At 36.1% G+C, this 26,511-nt stretch overlaps 1 protein-coding gene across 17 annotated transcripts in view; it reads left to right on the top strand.

The window, feature by feature from the left end:
- Positions 1–25,759, top strand: part of PCDH15 (protocadherin related 15) — an 819,982-nt gene extending 794,223 nt beyond the window's left edge. For 4 of the 17 annotated variants that reach the window (XM_075535079.1, XM_075535080.1, XM_075535087.1 and 1 more), the window contains 5 exons: positions 3,729–3,947; positions 6,154–6,162; positions 6,979–7,131; positions 9,625–9,630; positions 11,307–12,750. In XM_075535079.1, the coding sequence (XP_075391194.1) occupies positions 3,729–3,947; positions 6,154–6,162; positions 6,979–7,131; positions 9,625–9,630; positions 11,307–12,750 (1,831 nt within the window). Of the gene's footprint in view, positions 1–3,728; positions 3,948–6,153; positions 6,163–6,978; positions 7,132–9,624; positions 9,631–11,306; positions 12,751–14,494; positions 14,561–16,151; positions 16,171–17,683; positions 17,723–20,788; positions 20,860–21,590; positions 21,700–22,706; positions 23,592–25,044 lie in introns of those variants that run through there. The other 13 variants (XM_075535092.1, XM_075535093.1, XM_075535081.1 and 10 more) reach the window with 10 other exon arrangements.
- The last annotated feature ends 752 nt before the right edge of the window (positions 25,760–26,511 follow it).

Raw genomic sequence — 26,511 nt, forward strand, 5'->3', positions numbered from 1 at the left:
ATGTCCTGACTGAGAGGCTGGACTCTACCCATGTCTTTGGTGGACCAAGTTCATGTAACATCTGATCATCGCATGTGATCTTTTGAATTAGAAAATACATTTCTAGCAAAATTCACTTCATTTTTTAAAATGCTTTCTATCCACTAAAACAAAACAAAACCCACTACTCTGGAGTCAATACTAAATCATGGAGCCCTGGCATCATTGTGGTTACAAGTTAGGCGACTAACAGAAGATCAGCAGTTCAAAACCACCTGGTGCTCCATCAGGGAAAGACGAAGTTTTCACCTCAGTGTGGTGGTGTCAGATCGGGCATAATGTCCACACTGTGTCTCCAGTGTTGTCCCCGTGGCACTATGGGTCAGTGATCTGACACTACCACACTGAGGTGAAATACTGAGGTGCAACAGAGCCAAAAATAGACTATGGGCCAAATGCGTGACACCCCATCAGACGCAACCCGAAAACACTCCTAAAAGTCAACTAACAACCCTTGAACTATTTATAGGTTTTTCTTTTTCTGTCATTTTTTGTTGATGTTTTTGCTTCGTTTTATTTTGTTATGTTCTATCTTACTTTTGTGCTTGTTATTGTCTCTGTATGTCTATCTAGATAACATAGGCAGGATAAATAATCCGGAGGAGAAAACAACGGGACCAACGATTGTGGGTTGAAAATGATGATGGCAACAAATGTACAAATGTGCTTGACACAATGATGGATGGATTGTTATAAGAACTGTAAGAGCCCCCAATAAAATGATTATAAAAAAGAAAAGGAGGGAGATTTCTACTCTTGCAAAGAGTTACAGTGTCAGAAACTCACAGGAGCAATTCTCCACTGTCCTTCAGGGTCACTCTGGGTTGAAATGGACTCATTAGACTCCTTTAAAAAATTAATATTTGTATTGGGGACTCTTACATCTATACAAAAATATTTTAATAGCAAAAATAAAGAGTTGGATATGTGAGATATTAATAGCAATATTCTTGTGTTGAAGGACTATGGGTGATTTTAAAAATTATTTTCCCAATTTTCCATAATAACAAACTTGACCTTCCTATGTTAAAATCTTAAATAACTTTAAAAGAAAAATATTTGTTATTTTGTGGATTTTCCTGTGCATTAAAAGTGATCCAAATCAATGGTGAGGAGGGTATAGGAGACCTGCTAGAGCATGATCAATGATAATGTACCCGAGAGGAATGACTGAAACCCAAATGAAGACTGAGCATGATAATGAGACAAGAGGAAAGTCAAAGGAAATAGGAAAGAGCTAGGAGGCAAAGGGCATGTATAGAGGTCTAAATAAATGCATTTACATATGTAAATATATTTATATATGAGGATAGGGAAATAGATCTTTGTGCATATATTTATAGTTTTAGTATTAAGGTAGCAGATGGACATTGGATCTCCACTCAAGTACTCCCTCAATGCAAGAATACTTTGTTCTATTAAATTAGCTTTCTATGATGCTCACCTTCCTGACACAATCACTGAAGACAAAGTGGGTGAATAAGCAAATGTGGTGAAGAAAGCTGATGGTGCCAGGTATCAAAAGATATAGTGTCTGGGGCCTTAAAGGCTTGAAGGTAAACAAGCGGCCATCTAGCTCAGAAGCAACAAAGCCCACGTGGAAGAAGCACACCAGCCTGTATAATCTGGAGGTATCGAAGGGATCAGGTATCAGGAATCATCAGAACAACAACAACAACAACAACAAAATGTATCATAGTGAATGAGGAGTGGGGAGTGCAGAGTAGAGACTCAAAGCCCATTTATAGGCCACTGGACATCCCCTGACAGAAGGGTTTCGGGAAGAGAGGAGCCAGTCAAGGTGTGATGTAGCAATGATGAAACATACAACTTTCTTCTGGTTCCTAAATGCTTCCTCCCCCTGCCCTCTACTATCATGATCCCAATTCTACCTTACAAATCTGGCTAGACCAAAGGATGTTCACTGGTACAGATAGGAACTAGAAACAGAGGGAATCCAGGGCAGATGATCACTTCAGGACCAGTGGTGTGAGTGGGGATACCATGAGAGTGGAGGGAGAGTGGGTTGGAAAGGCGGAACGTATTACAAGGATCTACATATAACCTCCTCCCTGGGGAATGAACAACAGAAAAGTGGGTGAAGGGAGACATCAGACACTGCAAGATATAACAACATAATAATTTATAAATTATCAAAATTCATGAGGGAGGAGGGAGCGGGGAGGGCAATAATGAGCTGATGCTAGGGGCTTAGGTGGAGAGCAAATGTTTTGAGAATGATGAGGGCAATGAATGTACAAATGTACCTTATGCAATTGATGTCTGGATGGATTGTGTTAAGAGTTGTATGAGCCCCTAATAAAATGATTTAAGAAAAAAGAGAGAGAAACATAAGGAAAATTATGAAGATGAAAAAAAATACAAGCGGCTACATTACTATGTAGGGTATATAGAAGATAGTCATAAATGTAGAAGGAGCCCTTTTGGCATTGTAAGTTAGATGCTAAGCTACTGAAAGCCAGGCCAATGGGTTGAAATCTACTGATTGCTCTGCAGTGGAAAGAGGAGGCTGTCGGTTTCTATCAAGATTCACAGTCTCAGAAATTCTATGGAGGCTCACAATAAGTCAGACTCAATTCAATGGCAGTGGACTTGGGCGTTTTCTTCATAAACTCAAGCATCCCTCTGGCATAGTAGTTAAACTCCCAATCACTGAAGTTGAGTGATTTGAACTCACCAACTTTCTCTGTGAGAGAAAGTCATGGCATGGGCACTCCATGAAGGACTGTTGTTGGTGGGGGCCTCTCATCTGGTCTGACCATCGCAACCCATGAAGGACCACAGTCACAGACACCCTGTGAAAGCCTTCTACTCTGGGTTGGAATAGATCAACAGCAATGGGGTGTCATTTGGTTTTTGATTTTCATGCATTCTTGAGAAATTAAAAAAAATATTACCACTCATTATAGTATAAAATATGTGATCAATTTATTCTAATAAATTTAATAATTCCTTCATTATCCATCTTAACACATTGTCCTATTTGGAAGTGCATTAATTAGTGGAAAGTTTTGCAGGAGCTACTAGATCAAACTAAATGCTGATTCTTGTCATTTTACCTGGGCTGTTAAGCTACACACGTTATTTCTGTAGCCTTCTCTTTTCATGTAGAAACAACTTTTAAGTTGCTCAATGTTTGTCCATAAAGCGTATGATGAGGATTGAAGAGGCTGACCTTGAAGATGGTGTGGTGGAAATCAAATACTCTTAAGATTGAAAGTTTGGGTTGGTGTCCCACATTTGTGTCCAAACTGGACAGCAGTAAATTAGTTTTATAATAATCTAATTTATAGGATGATCCCGAAGATCCACTGAGATAAAATGTGAATATAATTTCTAAAGTATGCTATATAACATAAGACATTTTTATTATTCCATCTCAATATTTTAATGATGTGAATAATCTCAACTCAATGGTACATAAAGTTTAATGATATATGTTTCTATGACTAAGCAAGGATCCTTGCTATTAGTGTTATCAATATGTTTGCACAGATATGTAGTTCCTCTTTATTGTTCATACTTTTTAATCATGAGTGTTATTAATTGTGATACGATTTCTAAATCATGGTGTACTTCCGTTAAATTAAACAAGTTTATAAAACATAAAAAAGCCAGTATTTTCCCCTGCGAACACCGCTGATTTGACTATTTATCTAACAATCAAGGTTTTTGGATGGCAAACTGCTGGATATCAATAAAGACTTCCAGCCATATTACGGGGAAGGAGGACGAATTCTGGAGATCCGGACTCCAGAAGCAGTGACAAGCATCAAGAAGCGAGGAGAAAGTCTAGGCTACACGGAAGGAGCCTTGTTGGCTCTGGCCTTCATCATCATCCTGTGCTGCATCCCTGCCATCCTGGTGGTTTTGGTCAGCTACAGACAGTAAGTATCCATAGATGCCAACGATGGATAGCTAGCTCCCCAACGGGCATGATAGAAAACCATCTCTGCTAGCATGGCATGTAGCTAGCAAGCTCTGGTGATGCCAACGTTCTGGGATGACGGTATCTTTAGCAAGTTCCCTTCCTCAGAAAGAAAACAATACCATTTTCATTCTTTTTCTGTAGGTGGCTCAATGTTCCTGTTCTCCTAGTATGCCTTCATTTAGTAGGAGTATTACCTTAATCCCTATGAGTTTCCTTATATTTTCCATCACACAGAGTTTGGGGAGGGAAGGCTGTAGGTATCCTAGTTCCCAGAGTAGATCTCTCTCTGCACTCCATTGCTATGATGAGTTTTTTGTCATACTGTTAAATTGACCTTCGCACCGGCAGTCACAAGGTGGGCAAAATCATTCTCAAATCATAACACATCACATGTAGTTTTCCACAGACTCCTCCATCCTGGACCTTTCCCGTGCTGTATTGTCACATCTTTTAGCATGTGCGTGCAGACCCTTAGCTTCCCTGGTTCCCACAATCGGATGCAAGCATTCAAAGATACCATCTGTAGATTTAAACTCTTAGTCCCTTTGAAGTGCTCAAGTAATTCCCAACTAATGTAAACATATAGTTTTGAGGTAGACTAGCAATCTATTATTTATTTGAATGTAGGTATAGGAAATGCTTACAATTGGGGACTGGGCATTAAAACTGCGTCCCAAGAGGAAATTAAGGGTGGAAAATTGGAGAATAAGGTAAAGCAAAGATAAGGCCCAGAGGGTGGCACGAAACAAAAATAAATAACAAACAGGACCCATCCATCATATAGATTGCTTGATATTACAAACAGTAAGAAATAATGGTAGAGTTTCTTTTCATCATTTAAGATATCTACTGCAGGGAAAGTACTAAAATAGTCCTATGCATCCTCAAACTTCTATGTTTTTCCACCCAAACACTGAGAAGCAATCTATATATCTTTCTTTCATCTATTGTTGAGTAAAATAATGTAAGGCATTTATAAGCTGAAATCCAAAATACATGTTCTATATGAAGATGCTATATGAATAGTTTCTAACAAAAATAATGTAAAGTTGCAAAAACAATATTTAGGTTGAGATATTAGAGTTTAATGGGTCATGAACAAATTGATTGATATGTCAAATCTAAAACATTTATACAAACTTAATACTGGACAAATTGTTTTAAATAATGAAGCCATCAAGTCAATAATTTTTTCACATTAAATCTATTCTCTATTACCATTTTTTCTTTCTCATATGTTTCACAAACTTACACTCTTATACCCTACTAGAAAGAAAGTCCATGTCAAAACTTCTTATATATAGGACTCAATGTCATGCTCAAAACTGTGGCATCCTGGGTATTATACTCAGTAATATAAAATTGAAGAAGAAAATTAAGATACTTAATATTTAACATTTTTTATCTTTGGCAGAAGCATTATTTCATTCTTTTTTTAGCTTAGTAATCAGTTTAGAACCCAATGAATTCATTTTAAATACTGATTTTTTGTAAGCTTTAAAATGAGTTGTGTACTGCTCATGTGTCCAAGTAAAATTCTAAGATTTATAAACTAACTTCTGTGTGTTCAGATTCTGCTGGTAAATATGATAGGGAAAAAGACGGGCTTTCTTCTATATTAAGATGTGTCTTTGAAATTTACTAAGCACAGAAAACTGAGAAGTCAGATATGAAAAGAAAGGTCATGAATTCATTACATAGGAGTGGCCCCTTCAATTGTTGCTTCAGCTTCAAAGGAAGGACAAGAGTACAATCAGGGCTTACTGCATGACTCCGTTCCTTTAATATTCTGCAAGCAGAGTAAACCAAGAAGCCAATTATAGAGATAGGATCATCTTTAATATCCCATTTTTCTATCATAGCTGAAATTCACATATCCTTTTTGTAGCCCAGTTTTGCTAACTCATTTAGCTCATTCCTTTGTTTTCCTGTTATGAATGTTTTAACAGCTGGTGTGGCTGTGACAGTAATAATAAAGTCCTCCGCTCTTCACTTTCTCTGTTGAAATGCTTGGTTCTCTTCCTGTGTCATTAACTCTGTGTCGTGGTGAGTTCAGCCGATAAATTATGCATAATTTAGAATAAATCAGATGTTAACATATTATGAATGCAATAATTCTAATGCAGGTTTCTCTCTTTTTTATCCTTTGCTTTCTCACACAGGTTTAAAGTGTAAGTATAATCACTGATATTTTGGAAATCCTTGTATGTAATACAAAAGGAGAAATCCAGATTCTAGTCATTGAGTAGTCAGCCTACCCCAAATTCTGTATTATTTGTTTGTCTTGTGTTCTTTTTTTGGTCTTATATTCCCAAGCTTGGGGTACGGACAGAAGTGAACTGGTTTTACACAATGGCATATAATGAGAAAATGATCTTGCTCTGACAGTTTCCCCTCCTGGAGATGTTGTTGAAGGAAGGCATTAGGGATGAGTGTACAGGACTTGTATGTGCAGCAGATCACCTCTTATGGGAGAATCACAATCATCCCTAGACATCAAAGGGACATAAAAACCTGTCAAACCTTTTCCCCAAATGTGCACACCTGCATCGATCCAGTAGGCCCGATGAATTAATTAGCAAAAATATTTCAAGTAATATAAAGGAAGTTTTACAAAACTAATAGAGGAAATGTGTGCCTGCTAACCATTGTTAAAAAGAACAATAATAATATAAAATTGTTCCATTTAGACAACTTCCCATAGAAATCAAATTTTTACAATTATTCTGTCTTCTCCTTCTGACTACCATTACCGTTTAGTCAAGATTGCAAATCTTTCTATGGAATTCTGTCCCTTATTTAATGGGGGAAATATTTTAAAGAAGTATTATATCTGTTGGTAGGTTCAAATATTTGCAACACAAAAAAAATCTTTGTGTTTTAAAAGTCAGTCCCTCTGATAATTGAGTCTTATTATTCAAATTAGCCTGTTGATACGCATATTAGTTCTAAACTGAGTTTCATAAAGCATCCTTACTTTACTAAAGACGCCAAGCTGAATGCACCAAGACAGCACGAATCCAGTCTGCTTTACCTGCTGCCAAACCAGCAGCACCTGTCCCGGCTCCAGTGGCTGCACCCCCACCGCCGCCGCCCCCTCCGGGGGCGCATCTCTACGAAGAACTTGGGGATAGCACAATGTAAGTAGACCTTTCAGGGACTTTGGGAACTAGGTGTGTTTTAATGACTGTGTGGTGAGTATTTCTATTAACCCGGCATCGAAATGACGTCCTCAATCTCTTTTAAAGATCTTATCCGCTTCAATAGACAACCCAAGAAAGAATACAATTAAAACGTTGAAACGTTTAAATAAATAACAGAATTAGAAAAAAAAAAAGCAGCATTCACATTCAGGAGACATTTGCAGATTAATAATAGGAGTAATATTATACTCTGTCACCCTGATTCAGGCTCCTGTAATCCATCCCCCCCCCCCCTCAAATTTATAATTAGATTTTTGTTTTTTTTTAATTTTTAGAAGGTGGGACAAGTTTGTTATTGAAAAGGAGAATAAGGCCCAATAATAATTTGGGAATAAAAAATAATAATTTGGGAATAAAAAAACCCATCTTCTGTTTTGGCAAGCAGAGACCATTTCTATGGTTTAAAAACCACAGTGTCTCCCAAAGACATTCTTTTAGAATATCATAGAGTTATTAGCATCTTAATGGGCAGTGAGAAGGAGAGTCCGTGTATTAACTGCCCAATCACTTAGCAAATTTTCTTTTCATTACATTCATTTAGAACAGACCGGCTGTGGCTAATACAATGTTTAGATCATAAATCAACAGTGAAGTCAGATATTTTGGAAGCTAAAGTTTCTGTAATGATATTCCTCGTCCCTCATATTCTGATGCTTTTTGGTGATGTGTAATATAGCTTTATTGTTTTCAAAAAATGAACACACCAAGAGTCACTACTTCTAGAATGCAGAAATGCAGAACAAATAACGAGGAGATGATCAAATTTGAATCTGATGAGTTTAATTGGAGAAAATCTTTGTATTAACTGTAATTTCATAGAGTAGGGGCACTGAAATATTATTGTTTTGTATTACATTTATAGCATTTACTAGTGGAAATAAAGCAAGCCTCAAGGGTTGTGAATTGTGCCTGCTAATGGGAAAATTAGTTTAAAACCAATGCAATAGTACTATTTTCTATATTAAAAATAGTATATCATGTTAGATTATTATTATATAAGAATAGTTTAATTTGGGTTAATTTGATGTCAATGTCTACATATTTTAATGTTATAACAGAATTTAAAGCCACTAGATGCATGGCAGTATTTAACCAAACTATTAGAATTATACAAAATTCATGCTTCAAATAACTTTTTTTCCACACAAATTTAAAAGTCTTTTTGAACTATTGGTGAATGTAGGAATTGAGCCAATATATTTGGTTTTCTGTAATCATGTTGACTTCTTCTTTCCAGCTGAAAACATCCAGAAAATTAAAACAAATAATGTATAAATTTAAGTGCATTTATATATAAACCAAGTGAATGATTTGCATTTATTTTTGTCTAGTAAAAGTAAGTATTCTATAATACTATAATATCAACTGGAATCAATATAGCTTGTTGATAATCTTCAAATATCAGTTCTGCAGGTCTTAAATAGTTTAGTTGAAAAGCTTGTAAATTTGGATAATTTTTATAACTATAATTATGTATTTATTGGAATGTTTTAACTTCGGCACATTTAATTATCTTCTTACCCTATATAGGGTTCCTGAGTTCCTAGAAAAATAGCTAACTCTAAATGAAAGATGCTCACTTATTTTAAAAGGAATCAAAGTTATCTTAGGACATTTTGGAAAAATAACATTAAAATAGCTTTATAATATATATGGTAGCTTCCTATAGATTCAACAATTATTCTCTCATCATGGGCCTTATATATTTACTTTCTCTTAAGCAAACACATACCTTTTGGATAAGCCAACTCACTGCCATGGGGTCCATCCTGACTGACTGCACCCCGTAGAGTGTTTCTGACGCTGCAACTCTTGACTGGAGCAGCAAGCCTCAGTTTCCTCCCACGGAGCAGCGGGTGGGTTTCAACTCCCAGTATGGAGGTTAGCAGAGTAGAACAATTAAATTTCAAAATTAGGGCATAAAAGCAATTTTTGAATCACATTTAAAGTTTCTCTTTAAGGATTAAATAGTGTTAATAGAGGTGCATTTTGTATACATGTAGCAAATAGTTCATGGATATGTTGATGTGATAATATAGCAAGATAAATGCCATATGATTTTATCATCATTAAATGGCAAATAAGGCTTGAACTGCTACCACAAGGTTAATAGTCCAAACCCACTGACCGCTACAGGGAGAAAGACAAGGAAACTGCTCCCGAAAAGATTGGACCAGGATACGTTCCATAGATCTGTTATGAGTCAGAATCAACTGCATGGCAGTGGGTTTAGATTTGGTTTTGAAAATGTCATTCTTACACGTAAATTCAAATCAAATGTAAAACATGTGTTTTTTTTTTGGGAGATGTACAGACAAAATGTTTAAAGCAAATTCCTGTTAGCATTTTCTTAATCTTCTCGAATTTCCTATAGTTAAAACTTTTTCTTTTCTATCACATGTTTTCTCTCTGTCACCTGTGGATACATAGGCATAAGTAAGTAAATAATATCATTTTAATACAAGTCTAGAAAACCAAATGCAAGAGAATGGATTAAACGTTGCTTGACTCTAAACGCAGTGACCTTCATTTGTTACCACTAAAATGTTTATTTTAAATGGCAAGTTACATCCTTCCCATCCCATTTCCTTCTGATATCTTTTAAATGCCATGAGCTGTATTATTTTAAACAAATGTCCCTTGTTGGTCTTATTTGTGCTTACAAAGCAGTTTCAAAATTTGTTAATTTTTAAATAGATTTCTTTCGACCAAAATTATGTCGTATCATTATATAGATAGTTCTTTCCACAAAACAAAAATCTAATAACAAATGAATACATAAGCAAGTGTCATGTTCTTGACATTAAGGAGAAAAAAACAAAAAGGCTTTTGAAGGTCCGGAATAGTAAAAGTGTTTGGTATGTGTTCAGTCCAAACTGTGGACACTTCCTGCATTCTTCAGATGGTTTTGATAGTTGGAGACGCTCTCTGAGAATGCTCTCGTGTAGCCTGTAATTTCACTAAAAGATACAATAATAACTGGCTTTATATATCCTTTTATTATTTCACTGATTTCTCATTCTGTTTAATTTCTATTCCAGATATTTTTCTTATATTTCCTTCTGCCGTGTTGTTGTTAATATCACAGAACAATTATAATAATAGATCTATTACTCTGTTTGAGCTGGAGAGCAAGATATGAGGAGTGGCCATTCAAAACCAACACAGACCACCCAGCCTTTCCACAGGAAGGGTTTCAATGCTTTCCTCAGAGGCTTCTCATTTGTGGTTTTTCACTTGCCCTATTTTATTTTTGACTCACAGCCACCTATGACCTTGTGTCCACACATGAGAAAATAATTCTGTGAAAATAAAACTGTGCTATCTTAACATTAATCTTTCTGTTGAGTCTTGACTAATAGATGAAGCAAGTCATATTTCTGTAAAATTCCAGAAATTCCTCTTTTTATTGGTAGCATTGATGATTTTTGAAAACGGACGAAGAATTTCATTCCAAAAGCATATAATGATCTTTGTCAAGATACTTGCTTAAAATCCATTTTCCCATTGTGATTTTGAATTCTTGGAGAAATTTTCATCTGTCTTTGGAGTGTTTGATTTTCTATATTTGGAGAACAGAAACCCGTTTCTATATTCTCTTGCAGACTTTGTCTCACATGGGAGAGTACTTTTTGCTCCAGGACAGAATTATTGAGAGGATAGTTAAGGAAAAGGCATTGAATCAAATACAGTGTAAGGATGCACTTCCTTTTTTACAGTAGCTGGTGTAGAACATCCCCTGCAAAGATCGTGAACTGGGTAGAGAAGATTTTACCCTCCAAGTTGGAGAACTGTGCCTTATGCATGGTAGAACGTTTCTGTGTGGACATAAAGTCTTTGCTGTATCCAACCAACTGAAAAAAAAATCAGTGTACAGATTGATACATTCTTTCAGAAATGAAAAAAAAATTCCCATGCTTTTACAGCTCTCATGCATTTCTTGCCCTGCCTTTTACAGAACAGGGACATAAAAGCACTGTCTTGCTTCAGTAGATGACTATTGTTGGACTTTTGTGCTTTGAAGTAGTAATGAGAACCATAGAAACATCTTTCTCATGAAAGTGATGTCACAGCCTGTCTCCTTACCTTTCACTATCTTCTTTTCTTTCAAGTCTTTTTCTTCTCTGCCATTTTCAACAAAGCAGGGAACACATATCCGTTTCAGAAGACAGGAAACGCCAGCAAGTTGCTACCACCTTGTCTTCCTCAACGACTGAGGCTCCAATCGAAGACTCATTTAAAAATCATCAGCAAGAACATCCTGCAGGAAAATTCACCTTTCTGTCGGATGAGGACCTTTTAAGTACTCCCAATCCCCTTTATGTGGAAAACGTAGGTCAACTCTCAGCAAATTCAGACTTTTCAGGAAGAGCCGATTTTGTAGACCCATTTTTAACCCAAACCCAAGCCAACCCTGAGTCTCTGAAAAGCTCAAGGAAAAGCAGTCAGAGGCCCTGGAACCAGTCCTTCTCCTTACCGAGGAGACCAGTCTGGGGAGCGGCCAGCAGACCAGAAGCCATCGATGTGCAGCGATGGCAAAGCAACGGTCAGAATACTGAAAATGATAGCGCCAGGTGCTTCTCCAAAAGACATCACAAAAATCCCTTGGTTACAGCTGGAGATTTACAATTTACAGAGAAAGAGGAAATCAGGAAAAGCGGCCCACCAGTTGGCCAAGGAACGGTACAATTAAAACCTCAACGTTCCGACTGTTCATTCTCTTCTCCCTGGTCTCACTCTTCCATCTCTACCTTGCCAACTGTCTCAAGAACTATGGACCTCAAATCAGAACCCTTTCCTCAGGCAGATTGCTCTTTGGGATTTTCTCCTTCGATGCCTTGCATTTTAAATTCTCCACAGTTTAGGAGAGAAACATCCGCGATCGAAACCAAAAAGGACATTTTTGAAAACCTCCCCCATCCACCAAGCATCCCGCCCCCTCCTCCTCCTCTTTTCCTTAATCCGTCCTTTTCTCTTTCTTGTTCTCCGTCTGCTCTTTGTCACCTTGCTCGTCCTTCTCCAGCCCTTCCCCCTTCTGTGTTCCCTGCCCCTCCCAGTTCTTTCACTTCTCCTCCTCCTTCCCCTGGTCTACCTTTGCGTCCTTCTCTTCTTCCTCCTCTCCCTTTGCCCCCTCCTCCTCTTCCTCCACTCCCTCCTCCCTTTCCTTCCCCAAGGCCTTCTTCAGCTTCAGCTCCATCCAAGGAGCGGGCTTGTATTCCCGTTATCAAACACCCTGCTGACCTGCCGCCCACGGAGCAAGTACAGCCCTCTGGGTTGCAACTATCATCAGCAGCGGCGTGCAAGGCAGACCCTCAAAGAGAACCCAAAGGCATTCTCAAACACATTAAAAATTTAGCAGAGATTGAAAAGTCAGTGGCTGATATGTACAGTCAAATTAAAAAAAACTATCCACCCACGGACATTTCAAAACTTCAAATTGTGGGCCCAACAGAGCTAATAAATATGGAAACCCCAACTGAACAAAACCCGGAGAATTTGAACAATATGTCGGAGGCGCATGAGACACAATCTCACCTTCAATCTACTTCATTGTAGTGTTACTTTTGCTGTCTAATTGGGCAACAATTTTGTCAGTCAATCTGAGCTGAGGCAGATTTGAACATCCAAGAAGATTCCATTATTTTGTTCTATTTCAAGGCAATATTTTTTCACTTTTAATTTAAAAGATTATTAACTATCACTACTAACTCATATTATAGAGTTACCTTAAATGTCTTAACTACCAAGTAGAATTATTTGTCCTACAATTATTTAAAAAGTAAGTAATTCTAATCTATTTTTTTAATGGGAATATCTGGGGTGAAAGATAGATATCCAATTTATATAAATGGTGTATTTGTCATATGGGCAGAAATCAATGCAGCTTGTCACAAGTAAGCTAAAAAGAATTTCATAAGTCTTTTTATTCCTTGATGTCTATATATTTGGTAAGAAGAGATACTAGCAAAGTAAACTGTTCTGTATATAGAAATAAAGGATGTGACAGACATACAATATTTCTAATAAATCCCAGGTGCTATAAAATGTATTCATTTGTGTTCTTAAAGAACATTCTTTACTCTGGCTTGCTTTTATCTTACTAGAAGCTTATAGATTTGATAAACCCTTTACTTTTTCAATGGCTGTCTTATTTCATTTGTTTCTCATTGTACTTTCCTTTCCTTCTTTTACAATGAAAATAAATCTTGCGTTGTTGACTTTTGTAAGACATTTCATTGTTCCCACAGATGTTTAAATTGCTATTTAATTTTGCTTGTTCACATTATTATCTCATCTTCTTAATTATAATTTTATAATAAGGCTCTCGAAGAAAACATTTGCTTAGCGCTAGTTTAATAAAGACATTCTAATGAGTTTTATGAAAAGAAGGTTAAATAAATATCTATAAAGATTTATCTTCTCTGAATTTAGTTATTGCTGAGCTCATTGATTAAATTTTCAATATATCCCCTATAAGTTTATCAATAATGTGAAAACCATTTCACCATTACTTTTTTAGAAAAGCACAGTATGCCATTTCCAATCTTCTTTAGTAACTATGGGTGAATAAGCCAATGTTAGCTAGCAATACGTAAGTGAAAAAAAAATATTTAAGTAGTAAAGCAAAATGGGATCTATTTGGTGAATTGTTACCAGATTTTTGTAAGTTCCACCCCCCCTCTCCCTGTACTTAAATGCAAGGAAAATAAGTGACACCTGTGAAGAAATTTCTGTAGTCGTTCTCTTATCTTAAATTCCGAGGGCATCCTCTAAACTGGTCGAGTCTTCTCAATGAAACTCACATTTTCACTTATTTCCTTTAATAGTGATTCTGTATCTAAAATGGGACCACCAATTATTACATTGCTTTAGCCATGTAACTTGTTTACTATACTTAGTAACTAAGTAATTACTCTTAGTTACTTTTATCCCCAGCTGGAATAAAATGTGTGATAATTATTTGTTTTAATATTTAAAATGTATACATTTGAGAAGATATGAGGCTTCAAAAGATAAAAATACAACTCTAAAATCTAGATAAAGTCATGTAAGCATATTATATAGATTTGAGGCATTACATACATGTTCACGTCAAAGGTACTTTTCAGCTTTTAGGTTGTGTGACACTTCTGCAAGAATTTGGTCCACATCCCTAAAATAATAAGACCAGATAAAAGACAATCTTTAAGTATTTGCATTAGCTCATCTGCTTCAGATTCTTTTCATCCAATTCAAGAGTTATTTCTTTCGTGGGGATCTTGAACATGACTTTTTTCTCTCTTTTACTGAAAAACTTCAGTTGGAGTTTTTGTTGGCAGCTGCTCATATGCATGAGAACTTGTGCTATTTGGCGGACTCTAACAAGGTATTATTCAAAATTGTGTAAACCTTTAACTTGCGTGTATGTTTTTTAAAGCTAATTTCTATAAACAATTGCAAATGTAAATCTGAGAACTCCTTGATAATTAATTTGCTAAATAGGGACCAAGGAAATATTAGAAGAAATTCAAATAAGGATTCTTTGTGGGTGCACATTAACTGTCCTATTTAATTGTATACTACCCTTTTCTATGAATATTTTCTATGAATGTTTGTATAAATTTTATATTGCCAAATTGTCCTTCGTAAGTAAAACATTTGCTATATATTTAATCCAGACTTTATTGACACTTTGTATCCCTATGTTCTTAGTGGCATAGTTGTTAGCTTTGACTGCATATTTCATGATGTATTTAGTTGTTAGTAATGAAATCAAAAATATAGTTTTCTACATTAATTGTTTCTAATATACAAATTAAGCATATATTGAAAATACTTAAATTGCTAAAGACTTTGGAAAGAGGTCAAGATAATTGGTAGAACTCTGTAAGCCTTCAGCAAATCAATTTCAGAACCGTTTCAATAATAAATTACTAATAGAATTAATTCACATTGTATTTATCTTCATAATCAGCACTTTCAATAAACATACCTTAGCCACATAAAAAACGTTCATATAAATAGACTTAAATATCTGGCCAAAGCCTTTAAAGAAATGTTTGTGTGATTTTAAATATTAATTTTCCACACAGATGGTTTAGTTAGACTTTTGGAAGTTATGTATCCATTTCTTCATGTAAAAAAGGAACAAACAAAAAAATTCTTTATACTTGCTTAATACTTCTACAAAGTACTACCAACAGCTTCAATTAAATACTTCAAGTCAATGTTTAATGAATAATAAATGGAAAACATTTTAATGGGTGATATTCAATATTGAATATATCCTATATTCTTTGTTACCCTGGGTAGTCAAAATTTAGTCAAATATTTAATGAATGGTGGCACACAAACTTCAGAAGCCTTGATAAAATATTGAACAACTGACTTATATCTCTAAAAAAAGGTTTTCACTTTAAGTTTATTGGTGTACTTATAAAGGATAGTCAATAATTTGATTCATTAACTTTATAATCTAATTGACATAAACAGACAATAATACCATAATTTTATAAATATTTGGAAAGTTACATAGAGTACATGAAGATGATTTTTCATTCTGTACCTATTGATTTCTTCTATGAAATAAATATTTCCTAAAATAAGCATCTTATTTCTATTAAAAATTCAGACAAAGTTTGTATAGAATATGGTTTATCCAATTCATCATAATAAGGTTAGCATGTATTTTTACACACCATTGAGATAAAATAGATTATGCATGCTTTGGTATTCACATAAAACGAGGGTCTGGTGTGATAATAACTTTTAGTAATGCAGACATGACACCTTGGTCCTCTCAGTAATACCGTACATCTTCTACATAATACCGGAAAACACCTCTCTGACTGAAGCAGGTTTGCATAAAATTAGCTTTTTAGTTTTCCTTCATATTTAAAAAAAATCCCTACCAATCATTTTATTAAGTATAAAGTGCCAAGATGTTTAATACACATTTCTCTATTTCTGCTTTACAGGAGATGCTATGCCTCAGAGGTAAGGCTTCTGTGGTGCTACAGGGCATTCCAATTCACTAGGAAACTGTTTGGTCAGACTAAAGAACAGGGCTCACATTCTTCTTATCGAAATGGGGACACCTTCCTTTACCGTACAAACCCTCTGAAGTGTGTTATTTTCCAATTTTCTATGTGTCACTTCTTTATGTATGTATTTTATAATTGTAAAGATCATTTCTCCTCACCCTGTAAATTACTATTACATAATACCATGGCATTCTTCCTAATGTGTTTTTTTTTTCTGAACAACAAACCTAATTTAAAAGCTAACTTTTGGTCGTTCTATCCTATCACTAAAACCAACCTTGCAATCTTAGAGAATTGTGCTTTAAGCGACACTTTGTAAAAGTCAGAATACATAAAGTTCAGACTACATATTATTTTAGTTTGGTACTTAAACTTTATAGAGAATTCTGGGCATTACATAGAAGACTCTGGCCAGTAGAACTTGACTAGACATAGGGTAAGAGATACTATTAACTTAATCACAGAAATAAACGTTGTTGAGCACAGATAACCCATTAGCCAGAATGAATAAGAATATAACAGAATTAGGGATGATTATGGCAAATAATGGATTGCACCAAATTTCTCTAATCTGTCATCCTGTTAAAATAATTACCTTAACATTAACTCTATGAAAAATCATATCATCAAGCATCCATCCTTCAGTGGAATAATTGTTCTGTTTATTTCAAAAAGGTGGTTTTATTGGTGAAAGTATGCCCATTGTGCCCCAAGCATCTTCCAAATGCTTACTTTAAAATTGATGTTACTCAATGAATCCCCCGAGCATTTGAATTATGTGTCTGGTGCTCACCTTGTTGTTTCAAGAAGTCACTGTATTTCTAAGATTGTCGTGTATCAGACCAATAATGAGAACTACCTTTCCTTCAAATGAGGATGGCTGAAAGTAAGGGCAGGTAACATTTCTGAAAAAGTTTGCAGATTCCCCCTAAGTTCGAAGAATTTCTGAAAGCCTGCTTAAAGTGAACCATACTTGGTAAGGAAAAAAAATGGTGCATTTTTTGAATTTTATGGTAAATATATACATCTGTACCATTGTGTAATTAGTACTCTGGTTTCACTCTTCTTCCCAGTAATTCTGATTATAATGTGATTGGAGAGAGAAAAAAATATCAATGAAAAATAAAATTGATCTTATATTTTAAAACAGTGTTTTGGTATTTTGTTACCATTAATGACTCATTGGACTATAAAGCTTAAAACAAACTCAAAAATTCTTTAGAGATATCTTCTTACTAAGGTAATGGAATTTGATGTGAACACATCAAGAAATTCATACAAATACAGTATTTCTTATTCAAGGTGCCAATATAAATAACTCATCATGTGATTTTTGGATAGCTATCATATTCCCAAGATCACCTGCTTGAAACGGTAACTTATTTTTTTCTCTCTTCTCAATCATATCCTAGTTTTCCATCTAAATTACTTCCTCAACCTTATTCTATGTTAATTTTCCTTGACAGCACCAACAGCTGCTGAAGCCTTCTCTCCTTACACCAGAGGTATCACTTTTCTTTCTTTTTTCACCTTCACTGTTTTCACAAGCCTTTATGTGACTTTAGGGTCAATGGTCCATGTAGGCACAGTGGATGGCAGACAATGTGGCGTAAGGGAGAGAAAAGGCGTGTTTAAATTGAAACCAAGAAATAAGTTACGTTCCTACTGCTTGTTAGCGCTTCAACTTCTGATGTTGCAGCTGCATTCACCGATCAGACCACCACTGGCCCTTGCTCCCTTTAAAACCAAGTGATCAGTGCATTTAAGTGATTTATAAGCTTATCAGTCACTTATTTAGTGAACCTGGTTTTATCTGAATCATTCTTAAAACCTGATTTAAATAATGCCAACTCTAAAGAAAGAATGCTGACGGCTGAACTGAAGTAAAAATACAACTGTTTTGTACATTTGTGTGTGTATGCCACTTTTAATAGGTAAACTGATCAAGTATTAACATCAAAATGGGATATCACTATAATTTGGTCTTAGAGCATTTGTAAAGTCAACCAATAATGAATTAGTATAGTAGAGTGGGTAATGACTCAATTGATTATACGTCCAGGGATGTAAGATCAGTGAATGGAGTTTAGTGGACATGAAACAATAACAGATGGGAGATATCACATATGGGTTTACAAGGGCATACCCAGGAGAAAAAAATGAATTTCTTTTCTCAAAGTTATGTATTTAAATATTTTTTCTACAGAACAACCTTATCACCTTCAAAATACTCTCCGTTACATACATTTGTCAAATCTGAGATTCCATTTTTGGAGACATTTTTCAAACTCATCCGTTTGATGGCTGACAGCACCTCCCTCCTCTTTGTCTTCTCCTCTTCCGTTGCTCTCCTTTCCTGTCCCTATTGTTTGTGGAAACAAAAAGAAGTCTCACTGGCTAAGGTCAGGAGAGGAAGGTGTGTGGGGCAGGAGAGGCATACTGGGTTCTTTTGCCCCGAACTGGCGCCCTGAGATGGTTGCATGAGCAGGTGCATAATGGTGGTGGCCAAACCAGCCCCTGTCTGACACAAATCAGGCCTTGTTTTGTCGCACACTCTTATGCAATCTTTTTAGAACCTCTAAATAGAAAGCTTGATTAACAGCCTGACCTGGTGGCACAAATCCGAATGCATTATCTCCCTCACATAAAAAACAAACAAACAAATGAGCCTCAGGGTTTTCTTTGATTACTCCCGCATATGTGTAAAACAGTATAGCTTGTGATATTTTGGTGACGAGAGGAATCATTCTTTCTGTAAAAAAACATAAACAATAAAAAACAGGATTTAATCTTTTTGTTTTTCAAGAGCAATAAAAAACTCAGATTTCCTGATTAAAATTGTGAGCACTACTTCAAATTTTAAGAAAGATGTTGACCAATCATAGTAAAACTGAAGGTCATTGCTTCATTTTATCATTTAAGCTATGAATTTTTATATCATTGGATGATGTGCTGTATCTTCAGAAGACCAAAGTATTTATCGACTCTACTTTCCTGAATCAACAAAATGATTCTTAGAAAAATTTATCATGTTGGCAATGAGTAAATTGGCACCTATCTGGCTCTGGATGCACATATTTTGCATATGCAGTCAGAAGAGAACAGTCCCTGTCCAAGGACATCGTTCTTGGTAGAAGGTCCACGAAGAAGAGCATCCTGCTCCTTCAAGAGTGGCACTGACACAGCGGCTACCACAATGGGGCTCGCACACGACGACTGTTACACAGACAGAACACAACAACTGTCATAAAGACAGAGCACAACAGCTGTTATAAAGACTGAACTCAACAACTGTTGTACAGAACACAACTGTTATACAGACAGAACACAACAACTGTCATAAAGACTGAGCACAACAGCTGTTATAAAGACTGAACTCAACAACTGTTATACAGAACACAACTGTTATACAGACAGAACACAACAACTGTCATAAAGACAGAGCATAACAAGTGTTATAAAGACTGAACTCAACAACTGTTATACAGAACACAACTGTTATACAGACAGAACACAACAACTGTCATAAAGACAGAGCATAACAAGTGTTATAAAGACTGAACTCAACAACTGTTATAAAAAACAGAACACAGCTGTCATACAGAAGACAACAGCTGTTATACATACAGAACACAACTGTTATAAAGACTGAACACAACAACTGTTACAGAGACTGAACATAACAATTGTTTTCAGGACAGTGCGCAACCAGTCAGCATTCCATTTTGTTGCGCACAGTGGCTCTGTGTGTTGGAACCAATTCCATAGCACCTAACAGCACAACCCTGTCTTTCTCCCTTAAAAATCCATTTGAGTAGCCATTGCCATTCAACTTGCTTAGCACATTGGCTTCAAATGGGGAAAGTAAGGACATTTAATAATTATTGAAAACATATGTACATATCTCAGGAAACGCATTTTTAAATAAAATTAGCTTATATTGTCTAGACTAGAATTTGGTACTAAGATCATACCTAACAGACTCTTTGCTCTAACAAAGTCCTTAAAACAAAATGACAAAAATAAAACCTTTTAATCTAGAATTAGCAGTATATTTAAAAATCAAAATACCCTTCGGTACCGGCATATATTACCTTAAAATCTTATTATTATTTAAAGACGTGGTTTTTAAAATCCATTTATGAAGATAAATTTTCATGAAAAGAAACAATTCTAGAAAGTATTAGCAAGAAAATCAAGACACGTGTCACAATTCTTCTCGTGGCTCATGTCCGTTCATAATATAAATTAAACTAGAGTTAAATAGTCACTACCTACTGCTGATTGTAAAGGTTGTGCCATAACAAGGGAGAGTGCTTACCTGCCATCAGCATCACGTCCCTAACAGACCCCTAGGGAAACAGGAGCTGTTATTCTTCCTGTCCTCCTCAGTTGTAATAGCAGAACCTTATTTAATATCATTGCAGCCGGCCAAAAAATCCAGTAAGTTTAAGATTTGTAATTAAAGTTATTTTAGCAGGATGTTTTGTGACTCATCAAATTCTAGGTGTTGAGATCTGATTTTGTAATAAGAATTTGTTTCCAAATGCAATTTTTCTTTTGGGCAATAGGAGTTATCCATGGAGTCTGGACTTGATCCTGGCCAGGAATATGGACAAGATTATTACAGTTATGAGCATGGGTACATCTTCATATTTTTAATCCAGTACCTTAGTTACATTTCATGTGTCTGTGTGTCTCAGAGGGAGTATTAAATAATCATTAAAACTAACATTTGTATTGTAATTGTCATTTCATCCATTTTGTCTCTGAAAATGTATAAACCTTTATCACAATATTTTGTACTGATATTCTCTAGGGAAATTGATATTCTATTAACGTGGGTAAAAATATTTTAAATGGTTTCATTGGGAAATAGAAACCAAACATATTTGCTCAATTCCTGCATTCACCACTTCTTTTTTTGTGAGATGTAAAATGTTTCATCTAATTGGTGAGCTTCACATTTTGCCAATAGCAACCACACAAAGCAGACAGTAATTTTCTTGCCACTGGCAATTATTTAAGTCATTTCTTTATGCAAATGTTAGTAGAGTTTTAGCATAAATAGAAAGTGTATTAAGAACAATAAGTCTTTATCCTTGTTCTGGCTTCTCAAAACTTATATTTGAAATAACTCGACTCTCTTTATTGTTATTCCAGGGGACCATTATGACAAAAAGCATTGGTCAACAGGTAGTGGCTATTATCCTGTAGTTTCAGAACTATTCAACAAGAAGCCTTACATATAGTAGGTCATGTACAAATACTTATTGATTGATGGTGAAAATTAAGAAGAAAACAGATTATTCATGGTAGATGCTACACAAAACATATGAAAAAAATGTTGAAAATTGTAAGTTTTTCTTCCAGGTATGAGATGCCTCAATATGGAAGTCGCCGTCGTTTATTACCACCAGCTGGACAAGAGGAATACGGGGAGGTGGTTGGTGAAGCTGAGGAAGAATATGAAGAGGAGGAGGTAATTATTGCAATTTCTTAATATAAGAAAACAGCCCCAAATAAATATATTTCATTCTTTTGACTCACAGGCTGTAAAATGTTTTGATGTTCAGAAACCTTATTCACTTGTTTTTTCATGGACATTTAATAACATTGGTCAATATATTGTCTTATCTATGGAGAAAAGTTAATTTTTATATGTTTAATTATTTTTAGTCTCTAGATTTTAAGCACCTTGACAATTCAGGGAAGTATTTATTTTATATATATTTAAATTGCTATATAAATTCTAAATGTTACATTTAAAAGCTAAAATTATAATTAATCATATAAAAATGTATTCTGCAGTCCAGTGATTGCTTTTGTTCCCCCTCCTAACTACCAGAAATAAGTCATAAGAAAGTATCGTCTCCATCTTTCAGCTATCAAAGAAGAAAATTCTCCTTCAATATATTTGAAGAACATATAATTGATATTATGTTTACCATAATCTATTTATTATAAAGTTAAGATATTTTGCAAAAACCATAGAGCAGAACTCCTGGTTGTTACAACCTTTTAAAAATGAGCAAAATTCTAAATTTTCACATAGCTATTTATATAACCTACCATAATTTCCTTAATTATTTAAAATCATTGGAATTTGCCTAAAGGAAATCGATATGTATATTAACCAAAGTGAGAGAAGAGAGAGGCAGCAGTTAATGATTCTTATTTATTTCTTGATCTAAGATATATATATATTTATACATAAATGGAAATTAAAAAGAAGGAATTTGATTTTGGTTTTATGAAATATAATCCGAGATAAAATGTTTCGCTTTTTCATGATTACCTTCTGTCTACAAATAACGGGGATAGACCTTGTAGATTCTGTGATCATCACCCAGGATCAGTGACATAGAGCCGTGATAGAGCTATCTATCTATCACCTTGCAGATCCGTTTCTGCTTCACTTATGTGGGACCAGGTCACTTTATAACCATCCCCCGGCTGACATTCCAATTGCCTTTTCCTAATTTTCAGGAAAAGCCAAAGAAAATTAAAAAACCCAAAGTTGAAGTGGTAGCCCCTAGTGAGGAGGAAGTAGTGGTAACTATTGAAAAGCCCCCGGCAGCCGCGGAGCCTTCCTACAGCACGTGGAAGCGGGCGCGCATCTTCCCGATGATCTTGCGCAAAGTCCGAGGCCTCGCGGACCAGAGAGGCGCCGTGGCCCCGGAGGGGGACGAGTGGCAGCGGCGCCTCGAGGAAGCCGAGAAAGACTATTTGAAACTGACGCTGGACCAAGACGCGGCCACCGAAAGCACCGTGGAATCCGAGAGCACCGAAGAATCCTCCGATTACACGGAGTACACCGAGACCGAGTCGGAGTTCAGCGAATCGGAGACCACGGAGGAGGAATCTGAGTCCGAGACCCCCTCGGAGGCGGAGGAGAGCTCCACGCCCGAATCCGAAGAGTCGGAATCCACGGAGTCCGAAGGAGAAAAGGCAAGAAAGAACATCGTGCTGGCCAGAAGAAGACCCGTGGAGGAGGAAGTCCAGGAAGTCAAAGGGCGAAAGGAGAAGGCGCCCGAAAAACAGGAGGAAGCTGAGGTCGAAGAAGGACACCCAGAAGCAGGAGAGGAAAGGGAACTGGCTCCCAGGGAAGGATCCGTGGACCTGGAAGCTGCAGAGGCCACTGAGGAGGGCAGTGTGGGATCCGCTTCTGTGGGAGGAGGAGCAGAAAGTGAGGGCAGATCAGACTCGAGCAGTAGCAGCAGCAGCAGCAGTAGCAGCAGCAGCAGTGAGAGTCAGTCTGGGGGTCCGTGGGGCATCCAGGTGCCAGAATATGGCCCAAGCGAGCACGCCAGCCAAAAGAGGACCCCAGGAGCGAACGCTGAAGGTTACAACACCGCACTTTAAGCGGGATCACAGTAGGTGGGGATTTTGCAGTGACGTGTGCTCTTATGTGCAGTGCCTTGCTGTGTGCCCTTTGAAATGACCCTTGAAGGGGGGATAATTGATCATAATTTTGATCTGGCTTAAGATCAGAAGCATGCCAGCAAAGTGAATATATATGCTATCCAAAAGATTTGCATATTCGAAAATTTGGATAAAACTGCGACCTAAGCAATCAATTTGTCTTATCTTGAATGCTTACCAGGGGAATTTCCATTGAGATACAATTGTGGATTTCGGTGATGCTTTGCCTATTGAAACAGATGATATAAATATATATGATATTTTCTATGTCATCTTTATAAAATAATTATTTAGGACAAACTATAATAAATGAGATCGCTAAGTGTCTACTTCTGCATATATGTACATTTCAACTGGCAAATAAATTCATTTTTCAAAATATCACAACTTGACTCTGACAGTGTTAGACATAAGACTTATTCAAGGAGATTTATATCTGACACTCTCACATATTGGGATTTAAGTAAAATCTGTTTTAAAAATAGCATTTATTGTCTGTTCTTAATGTGAGTTAAAGTAGATGAAGAAAAAATTCAATTGGAATATTTATATATCTTCAGTGGTAAGTAAATGCAATTCATTTTGCATATAGACTTAGAATTAAGAAAACATGACATTTTCCTACTACAAAATATGACAGTTCATATCCCCCCAATTTAGCTCTATTTTGAGTATTTGTCTAACTTTCGTTCCTTTCAAATTATTGTAATGGCTTTAAACCAAGCAAGCACAAATGGTGAAAATATCCATTGTGTTTCAGTTGCCTACAAAAGGAAAATTAAGAATTTATATCTTTTATTTTTACATATAATTAAGGAAACTGAGTATTTGGAAGCTATTTTAAGTTCCTCTATAACTCAATAGGGTTACTCTGAAGCTGAGATACATCAAGTGAATGATAGTTTGCCTGTTAAGGAAGAATAAGGAAATAAACTCAAATGATTCATAAATATCCCTAATACATTGGGAACAGAAGCATTATATGAACAATACATTAATGCTGCGTATTCCTTTCAATGTAACTTTCCTCAATAGTACAGCAACTGTCAAACAATGGATCAGATCTTTCATGAAACATAAATAATACATTTTTAGTACAACAGCAATTTAATCTAATATATATAATTCCTTCCTTCAGTGTCTACTTGCTAACTCAGCAGCAAACCCCCCAGCACCTCACCCCTCCCACACACAAGTTCTTATCTTTAAAGGCACCAGAGAATTAGAAAAGAAACTGATGTTCAAGTGTTGCATCCCTCTTATGCTCTTGAGATTGTGTTGTTGTCTTCCGGCAGGTCTTTGAGTGATGTTTTGGATTTCAGATGCATGGTAGCCTTTGCCCTTTGACTGCTCTGGGGATGACGTCGTCAATCTTTGTGTTCTTTCTTTTTCATGGTGATAGTGGGCAAGAAAAAGAATGATCAAGTTGGTTGTTGATCGAGAATATGAAACCAGCTCAACTGGAGAAGACAGTGCTCCCGAGTGTCAGAGAACCCGTCTTCACCACCCTAATATTCACAGTAAGATCCATGGCAATATATACATTGCACAGAATGGCTCTGTGGTGAGAACCCGCCGAGCCTGCCTCGCTGATCATTTCAAAGTTACTTCCCCTGTGCGACTGGGGAGGCACTTTAAGAAAGTAGACAAGTTGGCAGTGACACAAGAGGAAAATATCCCCCTGAACACATTATCAAAGGGGCCATTTTCTACTGAGAAAATGAACACAAGGCCTTCTCTGGTTACATTTGCTCCGTGCCCGACTGGCGCTGACAGCACAGCAGCAAAGCCCCTGGGGAACAGACTGCCAAGCTCCGGAGAACAGGAGTCCATGGTTGACAATAGGAGCCTCCAGGATTGTTTGGAATTCCATGGCGACCACTTGCAGTCAGATGAGGAGGAGCTTTGGATGGGCCCTTGGAACAACCTCCATATACCAATGACAAAACTGTGACCAATTTCTAGAAGTTCTTTTAATTTTTACCTAAGTTTGTAATAAACTGTGCTTTTTATTGTCACTGAGGAAACAACGAATGGAATTTATATCATGCACACAATCTAAAACTTTGAACTATATGCTTTAAAGTTTAAAAAGAGACAGATTTGCACTCAGAGTTATGGCAATTAATTTTTCTTCTCAAAGAAAAAGTTTCAGAAAGCTCTTCAATTCACTAAATAGCATATCGTTTAAATACTTAACAGCTTTGTTGAATCTTGAGGGATTTTGTTTTTATGTTTTTTTATTTTAATAAACAATAATTAATGTGCTGAATCATCATTTATATATTTTTGATTTACATAGATTATACTTCATTTTTAGCTCCACAGCATTTATTTTTCAGTACATGTAATTTTACTTTCCATGGGAAAAATGAAAATGGAAAAATGGAAATTTATATTGGAAGATTTTTATAGGTAGCAGGTTTATGCAATTGCTACATATACCATCCTGATATTTTAAATGAAATAAATGCAAAGTTTATGGTTGCATTAGTAAATATGGAAAACTTCTATAAATTATCTTGAATCATGGGCCTATTTTCCTAATTGTCCAATACAACGTTTTGTTGTTTTTTTAGATTTTTTTAATATATGTGTCTTTTGACTTTTGAAGGAACAATTGAAGTCATGTCTCCTTTATCCATTTCATCTATGATTTTCTCTGGTGGCCTGCTTCTGATCCACAGTCGTTTGCAGCTGATGCTTTAATTTAATCACAGAAAGTTGGAGCATTGCTTAGAGCCACAAAAACCCCCTTTTCAGCAAAGTGGAAAGGGCCAAGTAGGCACTAATGCATCTCGAACCATAGTAGCTGTGTAGAGGACACAGAAAGGTTAGAGCAGTCTCATGAATGTCACGGGGCATAGAT

This window comes from Tenrec ecaudatus, chromosome 16 (genome assembly GCF_050624435.1).
Source record: "Tenrec ecaudatus isolate mTenEca1 chromosome 16, mTenEca1.hap1, whole genome shotgun sequence".
Lineage (NCBI taxonomy): Eukaryota > Metazoa > Chordata > Mammalia > Afrosoricida > Tenrecidae > Tenrec > Tenrec ecaudatus.